Here is a 12687-nt window from a genome sequence, read left to right as displayed (position 1 = left end):
TTGGCGGCGGCACCATTGGAAGAAATAGAAGGTGGTAAGGAGGAATCGGGGTGGACGATGGGTCCGGAAGGTGGGGCGGGAACGGAGACGGTGGCGGCGGAGGGAGGAGCAGCGTCGAGGCCGCCCTCGAAATCGAAACTGAGGACTCCCTCGGAATCCTCCATTTGGATGGAAGAAGAAACGGTAGAAGTGAATTAGGGATTTGAATTTTGAAGGGAAAATATTGAGAATTGAGAATATTGTTGTGAATGTATTCAAAGAGGAACAAAGAGAAAGAGGGTAACGGCGGGACTCGCACACAGTAACTGGGTGAGTTTGGCACAAACCAAAACAGAACCAGGAAGGAAACACTTGTGTTTTTTGTTTTTTGTTTTTTATTTTTTATGTTCTTTTTTATTTCGGAAAAAGAAATTCTTTTTCAATTGTGTTTTTCTAAGAGATTCAATTCCTTTATTTATTATTGTGTTAAATAAGTTATAATTCAGATAAAATTCCAATATTTTGTATCATAAAAAAATTTAACATTGAATTTTTAATCTCTACAAATAAAATCTCAATTTTTTAATTCTCATATATTTTATTTTTAATTTCTATAAATAAAATCTTAATTTTTTTTATTTTTAATCTCTTGTTTTAAGTCAATTTATATGTATCGTTTGAATTTTTAAATAAAATTTTTCAATTACTTTTAATAGTATAAACATTTTTCTTAAAAAAAAAATTAATTCTTTAACAAGACATAAATTAAATATTAATTTTTAAATTTTTAACACTTAAGAATTTATATTTAATTTAAATTTTATTAAAAAAAATTATAGATTTTGTGAAATATATGCTTAGAAATAAATATTCAAAATAATTAAGAGTACACATGAGTTAACTTGAAAATGAAAACCAAAAATAATTAGCGTAACTTAAAACCATGTAAATATTATAGAGATGGAGAGTGTAGAAGAATATTTGGTGTAGGTATTCTGCATATTAGATTTGGTACTCTAGACCAAACTCATATATCTAAAGAAGTAAACTTTTAAGATTTTTCTTTTGAAAATGCTTGTTGAGACCGATTTTTTGGACTTGCAATTCTCCCCCTTTATTCATACATCTCATCTATTTAAACACTTAAAAAAATTATTTCCCCATTTTTAATATATATATATATATATAAAGCTGAAAAAAAAATTCCTTCTCGCTTTTCACTAATATATTCGAAATTTTAATAAATTGTCTAGCATTTTTGAAACTTTTAAAACATAAGTAAGTTTTTTTTTCTCAAACTTTTTGATTAATTTGAATCATTTGAAATATAACTTTCAATTTAAAAAAAATATTAAAAATTTCAAATAATACAAAATTTTTGGAATAGAAAATTTTAAAAATTTAATTAATTAATATTTTCGAAATAGGAAATTTCAAAATTTTTAAAATATAAATAGAAAATTTTCAAAATATAAATTCCATAATAGAAAATTTAATTAATATTTATATTATAAATACAATATTTAAATAAAAATAATGTAACTATTTTAAACAAAATTCATATTTCAAAAATTTGAATAAAATTTCAAATTTTCGAAACTTTCATCTTCTTCAGAAGTTTCAAAATATAGAATTACGTTTCAAAATTTTAGTTTTTGAAACTTTCGAAAAATCTATGTTTCGAAATTTTAAAAATTCTTAAAATTTGCATTTTGAAACTTTTATTAAAGATGAAAGCTTCGAAAATATTTTACAAATACAATAAATTATATTTTAAAAATTTCAGATTAATTTTGACTTTCAAAAATAAACTAACTTTGTATTTTGAAAATTTTATAATCAATTAAAGTTTCAAAAATTTAAAAAAATTCTAATATTTTTTGCTAAAGTTTTGAAAATTTAAAAATTTCTAATATTTTTTATTAAAGTTTCGAATATAAGTGAAAAAGAAAAAAAAAAGAAATATAATAAAAAAGATAAAATAATTTTTTTAAAATATATTAGAAGTAGGAGGTATAGGTGAGGGGGTGGGAAATTGAAAATTCGGATCCCAAATTCAGCCTAAAATACTAGTAATCGGTCTACGTTAGAGTGCCTTGAAAATGAAAATGTTACAAAAGTAAAACATGAATTAATAACTAGAATGATATGGTGATGCTCCCCCACCAAAAACACGGAAATATATTGGAGACTTTCTTTCATAAGTATTTTCTTAAATTTTGTTTTGATCGATTACATCTGAATTAACTAATTTAATATTTTTGTCTATCTAAGAATATCGAAAGATTTTATAAGTGTGAATTAACTAATCTAATATTTGTTGTATACATGGATTCTGATCAACCCAATCGGATTATCTAAACTCAATCCAACATAATCTAATTAAACTCACACGTGTTTGTCACTTGTTATTAATTTAACTTTTTATATATGTTTTCAATGTTATAATTTGTGCTTCATATTTGTTCTATTTTGTTCTTCAGATTTATACTTTGGAATTTTATACTGTTTGGAATATTCAAGTATTAAAAGTGTTTTCATTTAATTACAATATTTTTTACAATAAAATTAAACTTTTACCTCTATACTTTGGTTTAGTTCGGCTTTATCACAAAAACTAATTGCATTGGAGGTAAAGTATGACTGAGGTTATTGAAAATTAACTCAAACTGGTCCAAATGAAAGAGTAATTATAAACGAATAAAAGAACTACATTGATTCAATAGGATTTTAATTAATTTATAGGAAGTCCTCCTATTGCAATAATTTTTCTTTTTCATTTTTTAAATTGTATTAACCATGAACACAAAAACAAAAGTTTTTTTTCGTCTTTTATCAAAATGTATTTTGTCATGACTGAAAGTACTTGCATGAAATAATTTGATTTGAACTATTCAAATCATTATGATCAAAAGATTGTACGATCTAGATTCATAACGGCATGAATACACTCAATTCATTTTCCTCATCTATTTACATGCTGCTGAATGCTGATCGTGATGCAATGTTATTTGAGGAGAGTCTTCATAGCTATCAGACTCAGGTAAATTAAACCTTCAATGGATTCAATGTAAAAAACAAAAATTGAAGTGAAGAGGAAAATGACAAACAAGTAATGCAGTCCTCCAAAGACTGCAGGAGAAGTTTATTCTTAAACATCTATTGCATTATAGACAAATTCTATAATAAATTGATTCTGATAAATACATTAATACTTTCAGACAACTCCCTAATAGAAAATCACATTGTACACAATCTGAATACAATCCAATCCAAGGTTCACCAATCTATTCCCAAGTTTCTGGAAACAAAGAGTTTATCGATGTACTGAATTACGGCTTCGGATGCTGAAACATAAATTTGCATTTGGACTTTTGCTGACGCCACTGAACCAAAAGTTGCAACAAACAAAAGGAAAAGGAAAAAATGAGCATATCATGAATGCATAATTTACCATACAAGTTTTGAACATTGTAGCCAATGCTTGTCAAATAGCAGCTCTAGTGGCATTATAGCGCTATACTATAGGCGAATTTGAACAATACACATTTAATACAAAGTGTTATCAAATAGCAGCTATAACGGCACTACAACACTGTAGCGTAATAAAAGTTTGAACAAACTGCTATTTTATGCAATACGTAATTGATAACTTTGATAGTAGCAATGACTCAAGTAAATTTTCAAGAATAAATTTGAGTAAATGTGCAAGCAAACATAATTCTACACTTACCGTCATCGTTGAGTTTATTCATAAGCTGTTCCTGTGTAGGAATAACATACATCCCAGCAGAAACAGCTTTCCTGATAGCCCAACCATGATAAGGTGCAAGCGTTTGTTCATAAGCTTTTGAAGCTGGATCTCTAAGAGAATTCCCCCTGCCATAAGATTATACATGAACTCATTAATATCAGGGTTACCATCACGTGTTTCTTATACATAAGATGAGTTCATTACTATGAAACACTAACACAGACACGACATGACATTGACATGTCGACGTCGATAATAGTTTTTGAAAATGAAATATTTAAATGAAACTATCGGTGTTTATGTCAAACCCCAGACACGCCTTTGATGTGAAGTGTTGGTCTCAGAAAACTAGCTCATGGGGTGACAATTGGTTCAAGTGCTATAAGGACTACTCTAGTCAATCCCCCTCACATCCAAGACTACGCGTCTGGAGCACAAACAAATCTAATATAAACTCTGACACCATCTTAGAATCTACGAGTATGTTTGGTTGGAGGTAGATGGAGGGGAGGGGAGTAAATATTTTAAATGAAATGTGTTTGGTTAAGTTTTTAAGAGAGGAAGGGAGATAGTCAATATAACTTAAAATCAAATTAAAATCCCTCCCCTCCCCTCTACTTTGTTGAACCAAACATATATCTACTTCCCCTCCTCTTCCTCCTCTATGTTGAACAACACATACCCTAAAACTCAATCCCAGATGCTAGTTTAAAAGGTGAGGATTGCCAAATCGTTTATAACAACTACTTTAACTGTCTCTAATCGAGGTGGGATCTCAACAAACAAAAAGGATATGGGATTGGAGATAATCACTTTTTGCAATAAGGCAAGTAAGCTTTTTGAAGAAAGTACTTCTGGACAAGCTAAGCCAAGGGTGTGTTTAGTCAGGAATTTTTTCTAAGAAGTTGTAGAAAACTTTCCAGAAAATTACTGAAAGCAAAAATTCACAACTTCATTGTTACATTACAAAAGTAACACATGTACCGAAACCACTGATTTTCCTTTTATTGTTAATGGGGAAAATCATGCTAACCTCTACGGCAGTTTAATGAAATTATACTAACCCTATTAAGACATGTATACTTTCTTGTTCCTGTCATATAAACTAATGAGTATCATGTACCGAAACCACATTTTTATACACTGCCGCAAATGCAAGTTCTTCAAAAGCACAAAATTTAAGGCAATGGTAGTCATCGTCATTGAGGAACATTTCACGAAATTATTAAGACGTGTATACTTTCTTGTTCCTGTCATAAATTAATGATGTGTTGTACCGATACCACATATTTTTATACACTGCCGCAAATGCAAGTTCTTCAAAAGCACAAAATTTAAGGCAATGGAATGTCATTAAGGAACATTTCACAAAATTATTAACTAATTTGAGTTATTTCATCTGTTTCCTGCATATTAGGCCAGCTAGTGAACATTTAACCGTTAGTGCAGACAGAACTTCAAACAACTTTCATTTTCAAATTGATATCAAACAGCACAACAGGAACCGCAAAAAGTGATAGAAAATGATGAACTGTGAATTGGTACTAATAACGAATATTTTGAGAACTAAACCTAGTTGTGATACAGAATTTGAAACATTCACTTCCTTGATATTATAATGTGCAACTTAACATGGCATGAACCTGTTCAACAAAAACACTATAATAGAAGAAAAAACAAAATATCAGACAAAAATGCCAAAAGTGAATCGTTTCGACAGATTTTTGACAATACCAATCCCATCCTGTCCATTTCATTGAAAAAATTACTTTTTTTTTCAAAAACCATAATAATCAATACACACTATAAAAAATAAAATAAACTACAAAATGTCTACTAATTTTACTAGGTCATACTGGTTTTCCAATGAAAGTGATAGGAAGATTGAATCTGAACCAATGTGGAAGGAGTGAAATCTACTTCCAACTAATTGCAAGTTAAAAATGAAACAACAAACGGAAGCTAATTGGAATAGGTCACCAACCCTAAAATATTTTTCTTGTTAATGAAATGAAAATTGAAAACATGACATAGTACAATTAACAACCTCACACAAACACAGTTCAACTAATTTTTGAATAAAAAAAGACAAAGCCAACGAACGAGCGTGTAGTTCAATTGTTACTAACCTTGGTATTATTATGATTGAAGTTTAATAATGTTAAAACTTAAAATTCTACTCACCATTTGGCTACCTATTTTCCTCCCTTATCCCAATGATAATAAAAAAATAAAAAAATAAATAAAAATGATGTGGTAAACACATCAAACATTTTTATCGCTCATGGTTTTCTTTAAGCCATAAGCGAAGGGGGAAGAAATCAATTTTCAGCCTTCTTTTTCCACTAATGGATGAAGTGGAAGCTATCTCTTCGATCCAATTTCGCACTCCCACTTGAGTTTCATTGTACTCTATTTCCCACTCTTCCATGCCTAATATAACTAGTATAGTCTTAAGATTGTTCAAAGTAAAACATACACATAGAAATTTAAAGATAGAAGAAACTAGCAAGAATCAAATTGCAAAGCAGTAACCAACGCACATACTCGGTAACTATCATTTGCTGGAAGAGTACTCTGACCATGTCAAGTCCGCGTCTTACTCTCAACAGATTTCTAGTATGGCTGCCAGCATTCCTGACAGAATTGGCTTGTACATCATGATCAATCAAAGAATTTAACGTCTGAATGGACTTTGATGCCTCGGCTAGATCATTAACCTAAAACCATTAAACAATCAATTAATATCCTTGACATGAAGTATATACACTAAGCACTAAGGAGAAAGTGTTCAAAGTATTCATATACCGATATACATATAACCACTTGATTTCTTGAGATCATTCAAGATGAAAGCAAATCATGGATAAAAATTATAGCATCAACACATCGTATTGAAGGTGTGTCCGGTCTCCAATATTGACACGACATGGATGCACATCAGATTGAAACGTGTTCAAAGTCCGATAATGACTAAACATGTTACATTCGATCACTTTTATTTTCTCAAATTATTATACTAATGTCCACATATTTGTGTATGTGATTCATAGCACAAAAGAACTACACAGCCACTAATTCATTTTTTTTCATTCCTTTCTATTCATAATAACTGCAAATTAAAAAAAAACAATAATAATATGATTTAAATCAAGGGTTCTGACTTCAAAGCCACACACAGAAAAAAGTTAAATTACTAAATTCCTCACCTAATGGCAACGTAATGAAAGGGACAAAGAAATAAATAAAAAATAAAACTTTGGATTACCCTTTTAAGCATTGCGAAAAAATTGAAAAATTAAACAATGGACCAAAGCCATAAACATACCTTGGCAACGTAATCCTTCTCGGCGAACTTGAATGCGAAACCTAAGAAACCGAAGAGAGGTGAAATGAAAGAACAGGCACGAGAGAATGGAGCAACGTCGAGTTCTGCGGAATTGGAATTGGAGAGAGTGTTAGCGAGGTCTTTAAATGCGTATGCAATTTGATGGAGTGTTTTGTCGCTCCCTGATTCAGCCATTGAAACAAAAGAAGGGGATCTTATGCAGTTGTGTTTGTGTTGAACAATGGTGTCAAATTGTTCAGTGCTGCGTATGATTTGATTTGCAATATGATGATGGTATGGTATGATTCTTCGGCAATATAACTCAATGTATGATTCGTTGCGACGCTACTTTTCAGAATAAATATCTCATCTTTTATTTATTTATTTATTATTAAAAGGTAAATTACTTTTCAATCTTGCTTTTGATTCCTAAAAAAAATAATACATTTCGATGAATATTAATGTAAACAGTTTTAGTCTTATTTTTAAATTAACTTACAGTTTTGAAGAACTTTTTTAAAAGGTTTTTAAAATATTTAAAAAAAATATAGAAAATAAATTTAAAATTTTATTTTAAAATTTAAATTTTTGTTGTTTTTATTTTAAATTTTTAAATTCATTGTAAGTTAAAATATTTAAATTTTTGTGGAGAATTTTTTTATAATTTTAAAAATTCGTCCAAAATTTTAAAATTAAAGAATAATTAAATATATTTTAATTCAGTAGAGACTAAAATTACTTACAAAAGAATGTTTTAGAGACAAAAAATTATATTTTTTTACAAGACTAAAAATAATATTTTAAAATTCAACAATAACTAAAAACTTATTTAACCTTTTATTTATTTATTTGCCTTAATTGTATCTTTTGATTCTTTATTTTATCACATTCTCAAAAATATAATCTAAATTTAAAATTGAACTTTGAAGTGTCTTAATTATTGCATTTGTTACGATTTTGGTCCCAATTCATAGTTTTTACATCAAAAATTATGATTTTAAGAAAAAAAATATGGTGATTTTTAACTCTAATTAAAGAAAGTGTTTTCTTTTCAAATTTAAAATTGGACTAACTAATGATTCGTCTAGAAAATGCAATTATTACCAGTTGTATGTATAAATATTACAATTTGGTAATTTCAACATATATTGATGAATTGTATATGATGTGGCTTTTTATATTTGATAGTAAGGTTGAGTTTGTTTATCAGATATTGAAGAGGACGGTGGAACATTGTAAAGTAGACTTGCGTAAATATTGAGAGAATATGAAAACGTGCAAAGGTTAAAAAATTTAAAAACTAAATATTGTTTCATAAAAGTGTTTATCAAGTATAACACAAATCCATTAAATATTATTTCATTAATTATTTCATAAAAGTGTTTATCAAATATAACACAATCAAAATGATATATTCTACGAGAGTTTGCATAAATTTGTATAAAGTAAAAAAAATTAATACATTATTGAAGAATACATGAGAGTTGATTAAGTTGGGACATCCAAAAGAGCACGTTGATTCTCATTAAAGACAACACATTGTTTACCTTGTGTTATTAAATCGACATATTAAAAATTGTGTGGATTTGCAGTCTCGTTGGATTCAGTTCATATATACTAAAAAAAATTAACCATGGAAGATCAAGAAGAGTTTGAGATGAATCACATTGGAACATATCATATGAGATGAAAATATTGTGGAAAGGATTTTCGGTCACTTGATGCTATTGAAAAAAAAGACATTAAAGAATAAGGTGCCTACACTTGCATTTTCAAATACAATTTTTTTTTTTTAAATTAGGAAAAATATTATTATTAATAGCAGCAACACTAATGATCATTTTAAAATCGTCTCTTATACGTGATTTAAACATTGTTACTTTAGATCATAATATCAAACTTTTATCACTAATCAGACACTCAAAAAACAATATAACTTTAATGTTACATCATATGATAAAGTTAAAACTAAAAGAGGAGTGAAGAAGAATAAATCAAAGGAAGTATGTGTTCTTAAAATTTATGAAATTCCAAAAAGTCAAATTAATTTTTTTTTTTGAAAAGTTAAAAATTGAAATTTATGGAACATTAGAAATTTTCAATCCATTAAACTTTCTCACGTGTAAAATTTGTACTAGAAATTTCAAAATCAAGTTTTTTGGTTGAAATTCTGATATATAAAATGTTTTAGAAATTTCCAGATCAAAATTTTGAAAAATGCAATTTTGAAGTTTTAGAAATTTATTTTCTGTTTTGAAAATTTACGTTAAAAAATTTGCTGGAAGAAGTGGAATTTTCGCTCCCATAATACTTTCCAAATTATTTTGATTATTTTGTGTTAATTGGCTATTGATTATATGGTTAATTTTTTCTGTTTACATATTTCAAATGTGAGAATTACTCTTGGGTTCCTTTTGCTTGCAATTTACTTAATTTCAAAAAACAAAGGCTACACAAAATCTTTTTTTCCTTCTTGTTGATATGATAACTATACAATCATCTTTGATAGTATAATACTAGTATGCATCAAATCCAGAATCAATGTTTCCACATTTAGTCACAATACCAATCAGATCAGACATTTTGAGCGAACATTACAATCTAATTCTCACAAATCAAACACAACTCTAACCTTGTACAAAATTCATCCTTTGACAATATCCATATGCACAAATCACTATCACTAAAATACAAGTAATATATACCAAAAACTAAATAAAGATAACAAAAAAATTTAGGTAGCAGTAGTGTTGAGGATTCAGCACTGCACAGCTCAGACCCAATTTTCTTAATCGATCTCAAGCGGCAGCTAGTCCAAAACCACAAGACTTTTAAGTTTTAAATTTTAAATTTTAAATAACTCACATATATGAAAATTAATTAACCCCACAATAAAATCTAATTTTTAGATTATCTTCCCTCTAATTGTTTCCTCTCTTGAATGATCTAAGAGCTTGAAGATGAAGTTGACAAAGTAGTAGCAGATGAAGTTCTAGGAGAAGGAGAAGCATTCTTCAACACCACAGTTGGCAAAATGCTTGTTTTTCTCCTCTCTTGTTCCTTTATCAATTCTCCCCCAAACAACTCTAACTTATCCAAATTTGTATTCTCCACAATCTTCCTTCCTTTAAACAATACAGATTCCACATTCTTTTGTGCCAACATTTCCTCTGAAACAGCCAACAAATCTGATCCTGTTTTTGCTTTCTTCCCTTGATTTGCCTTAGACATTACCCCATTTGATTGAATCCGTACATAATTGCTTACCCTATACTCTCCAAATGCCATTGATACAGCTTGATCAACCTACATTATCATATTCACATTCATTCAGTCACTTTATTTATTAGAAACATATCATCTATGTCACAAATAAGTGTAGCTCGGATGGTTAAAAACTAACAAGTGCAGTTCACATAGTAAAAATAAGTGACCAGACATTTTATATGTTAAAGTACCAGTTTGAACTTATAATTTATCACTTAGTGTGTGTATTCACCACTAAATTATTTATTAAAGTTATCATCTATGCCAATAATTAAACCTACTTAATGTCATATCACTTTTTTAATAAGAAATATAAATAAATAAATAAACTTTTTTATAAGAAATATATAATATATAAAAGGTGTGTTTGTTAGGTGACACATTCATTACTTTTAGCCTAACTAGTAACCACCAATCAATTCCAATTATTTTTAATTTATTTAATTAACAAATAAATCACAATTCCAACTTTTTTTTCTTGGACGTTTTCGATTTTATTTAAATAATGAAAAAATAATTGATTTTTTTTTTAATTGTTAAATAATAATAATATGTCATTTTTGTTTATTATTCTTACCATATCGGAAGCTCCTTCACCAGCGATCCTAACGAAACCTGACGGAGATTTAACAGCATTAAAGTCTGAGTCTCCATTACCGAGGGAAAGTACCAACAAGTCAGAGACGCCGTTACAAAACGGAAACTCGTTTTTGTTATTAAGCACGTGTGTGACAGCTGTAGCCGTTGGATTGTTCATAGCGACTCCTCCATCAACGGCCAAAATCTTCGTCTTCCCGTCGATGGACTTCATCTCAATGGGCCCCGCGAAAGCTGGATCAGCTGATGTGGCAGCACACACATCGCGCATCTTGAAATCGTATCCGTCGATTTCGAGCGCGTCGGCGCGGGAGAAAACAAACGGAGAGCGCGTGACAAGGTCGTAGCAGGGGATCAAAACCGGTTTCAGAGTATCCTTCAGCGTGGATTCACCGAACGTCTTTCGGAAAAGCTTCTCTGATTTTGTTTCCGGTCGGAGAACTCTCCGGAGAATCCCCGATCGATGGGAGATTTTGCGGCGGTTGTCGATCAGGAATTTCACCGCCTCATCAGCTGTAAACATAGGTAGTCCGTCCTTTCCGCGGGTGAAAAGCAGCGCGGCCAGTACGCCACCGACACCAGAGCCGGCAACGGCGTCGAAGAAACTAGAAACATGTGCATTAGGGTTTCCTGATTTGCGTTTGAGGCAGGATTCGAGATTTGCAAGTGACTTTGCGGCGAGGATACCGTCGGTGGCGCCGGCGCCGTCAATGCAGAGGATTCTGACCTTTCCTGCGGCGTGTTTAGCAGATTTAATATCTTTAGATTGAAATTGAGCTTGATTTGGAAGCGAATTCTTTGGATTTTCGGTGTCGGTATAGCCGAAGAGGAATTTGTTCTCCAAGATGGAGAATATTTCGTAGGTGAGTTTGTCAACTTGGAAGTCAGTGTCAATTGTGTTCAAGTTCATTGGTGAGAGTGCCGCCATTTCTGTAATTCGTGTGAATGTTTTTATTGTTCTTGTTAAGTGAGAGAGAAAGTTAGAGAGAGAGAGAGATGATTTGTGTGTTGTTGTTGAAAATGGTGAACTGTGATGATGAAGAATGGAGGAGGACGTGTCTTTATATAGTGAGTGAGGAATTAGAATGAGTGAATGTAACGATCCAAGAACATTCCCAATTAATTGCCATGTCATTATTTTGTATTTTTCTCTTTTCTTCTTTACTGCTTTTTAGTTTAAAATATTGGTTTTGGAAGGATGGAGGGAATTATTTCTTTTTTAATAAATGATAAATACTTCATTCGATCTTTAAAGAGGTAGAAATAGAAAGTAGTTTGATATACTGGTCATTTAATTATAAGAGAAAGATAAAGAGAAACTAAAATGGTAAATTAATGTATAAAAATTTGGGGTATCCGAATATAAAAGTTGTAATAAAAATTAATATGTTCAATCCAAATTTAAATTCAAGTTAATAGTTTTTATATCTATTTTTTTTAATATATTTAGGATTTGAATGCATACAAATATAAACTTGTTAATGAATTTGGACTATCATCGTCAAATCCCTTTATATTTATTGTAGTTATGAATATTGATAGTCTTCCGATTTTGATCGAACTGTTCAAAAAAAAAAAATTAATTTTAATTTATAGTTTAGAATATTAAATTTAAATTAGATCATCAAGTTAGATCGGACATTTACTGATATCGATTGTATGATTGTAGGGGATTATCAGCAGCAGCAAACATAAATCCCATGTTTGTGTATCTAAAGAGTTTGACTACAACATAACTGAATAGTTTATAACGATGTGATAG

The 12687-nt window shown here is 29.8% G+C and overlaps 3 protein-coding genes across 3 annotated transcripts in view; all 3 read right to left on the bottom strand.

Moving 5' to 3' along the window:
* LOC101505369 (30-kDa cleavage and polyadenylation specificity factor 30) overlaps window positions 1-358 on the bottom strand; it is a 9026-nt gene extending 8668 nt beyond the window's left edge. The window contains exon 1 of the mRNA XM_027336313.2: window positions 6-358. Within this exon, the coding sequence (XP_027192114.1) occupies window positions 6-164 (159 nt within the window). The 5' untranslated portion in view covers window positions 165-358. The remainder of the gene's footprint in view (window positions 1-5) is intronic.
* A 2711-nt stretch (window positions 359-3069) lies between these two features.
* LOC101493123 (accelerated cell death 11) lies at window positions 3070-7408 on the bottom strand. Its single transcript, XM_004486389.4, has 4 exons — window positions 7062-7408; window positions 6281-6453; window positions 3713-3858; window positions 3070-3365 (listed from the first exon to the last, which is right to left on the bottom strand). Exons 1-4 carry the CDS (start codon window positions 7254-7256, stop codon window positions 3259-3261), a joined length of 621 nt encoding a protein of 206 aa, XP_004486446.1. The 5' UTR covers window positions 7257-7408; the 3' UTR covers window positions 3070-3258.
* A 2173-nt stretch (window positions 7409-9581) lies between these two features.
* Window positions 9582-11976, bottom strand: LOC101492793 (patatin-like protein 7). Its single transcript, XM_004486388.4, has 2 exons — window positions 10906-11976; window positions 9582-10367 (listed from the first exon to the last, which is right to left on the bottom strand). Exons 1-2 carry the CDS (start codon window positions 11851-11853, stop codon window positions 10008-10010), a joined length of 1308 nt encoding a protein of 435 aa, XP_004486445.1. The 5' UTR covers window positions 11854-11976; the 3' UTR covers window positions 9582-10007.
* Window positions 11977-12687: the final 711 nt, after the last annotated feature.

The sequence above is a fragment of the Cicer arietinum genome, chromosome 1 (assembly GCF_000331145.2).
Source record: "Cicer arietinum cultivar CDC Frontier isolate Library 1 chromosome 1, Cicar.CDCFrontier_v2.0, whole genome shotgun sequence".
In the NCBI taxonomy this organism is placed as follows: Eukaryota; Viridiplantae; Streptophyta; class Magnoliopsida; order Fabales; family Fabaceae; genus Cicer; species Cicer arietinum.
This window is presented reverse-complemented; position numbering and strand designations above follow the sequence as displayed.

Excerpts from the sequence above, each read along its gene's own strand:
- LOC101493123 (XM_004486389.4), bottom strand. The coding sequence starts at position 7,256 with ATGGCTGAATCAGGGAGCGACAAAACACTCCATCAAATTGCATACGCA. Across the intron at positions 3,859-6,280 it reads CAGCAAATGATAGTTACCGA|GGGGAATTCTCTTAGAGATC; the intron begins GTATGTGCGTTG and ends ATCTTATGGCAG. Across the intron at positions 3,366-3,712 it reads GAATAAACTCAACGATGACG|TGGCGTCAGCAAAAGTCCAA; the intron begins GTAAGTGTAGAA and ends CTTTTGGTTCAG.
- LOC101492793 (XM_004486388.4), bottom strand. The coding sequence starts at position 11,853 with ATGGCGGCACTCTCACCAATGAACTTGAACACAATTGACACTGACTTC. Across the intron at positions 10,368-10,905 it reads GTGAAGGAGCTTCCGATATG|GTTGATCAAGCTGTATCAAT; the intron begins GTAAGAATAATA and ends ATGATAATGTAG.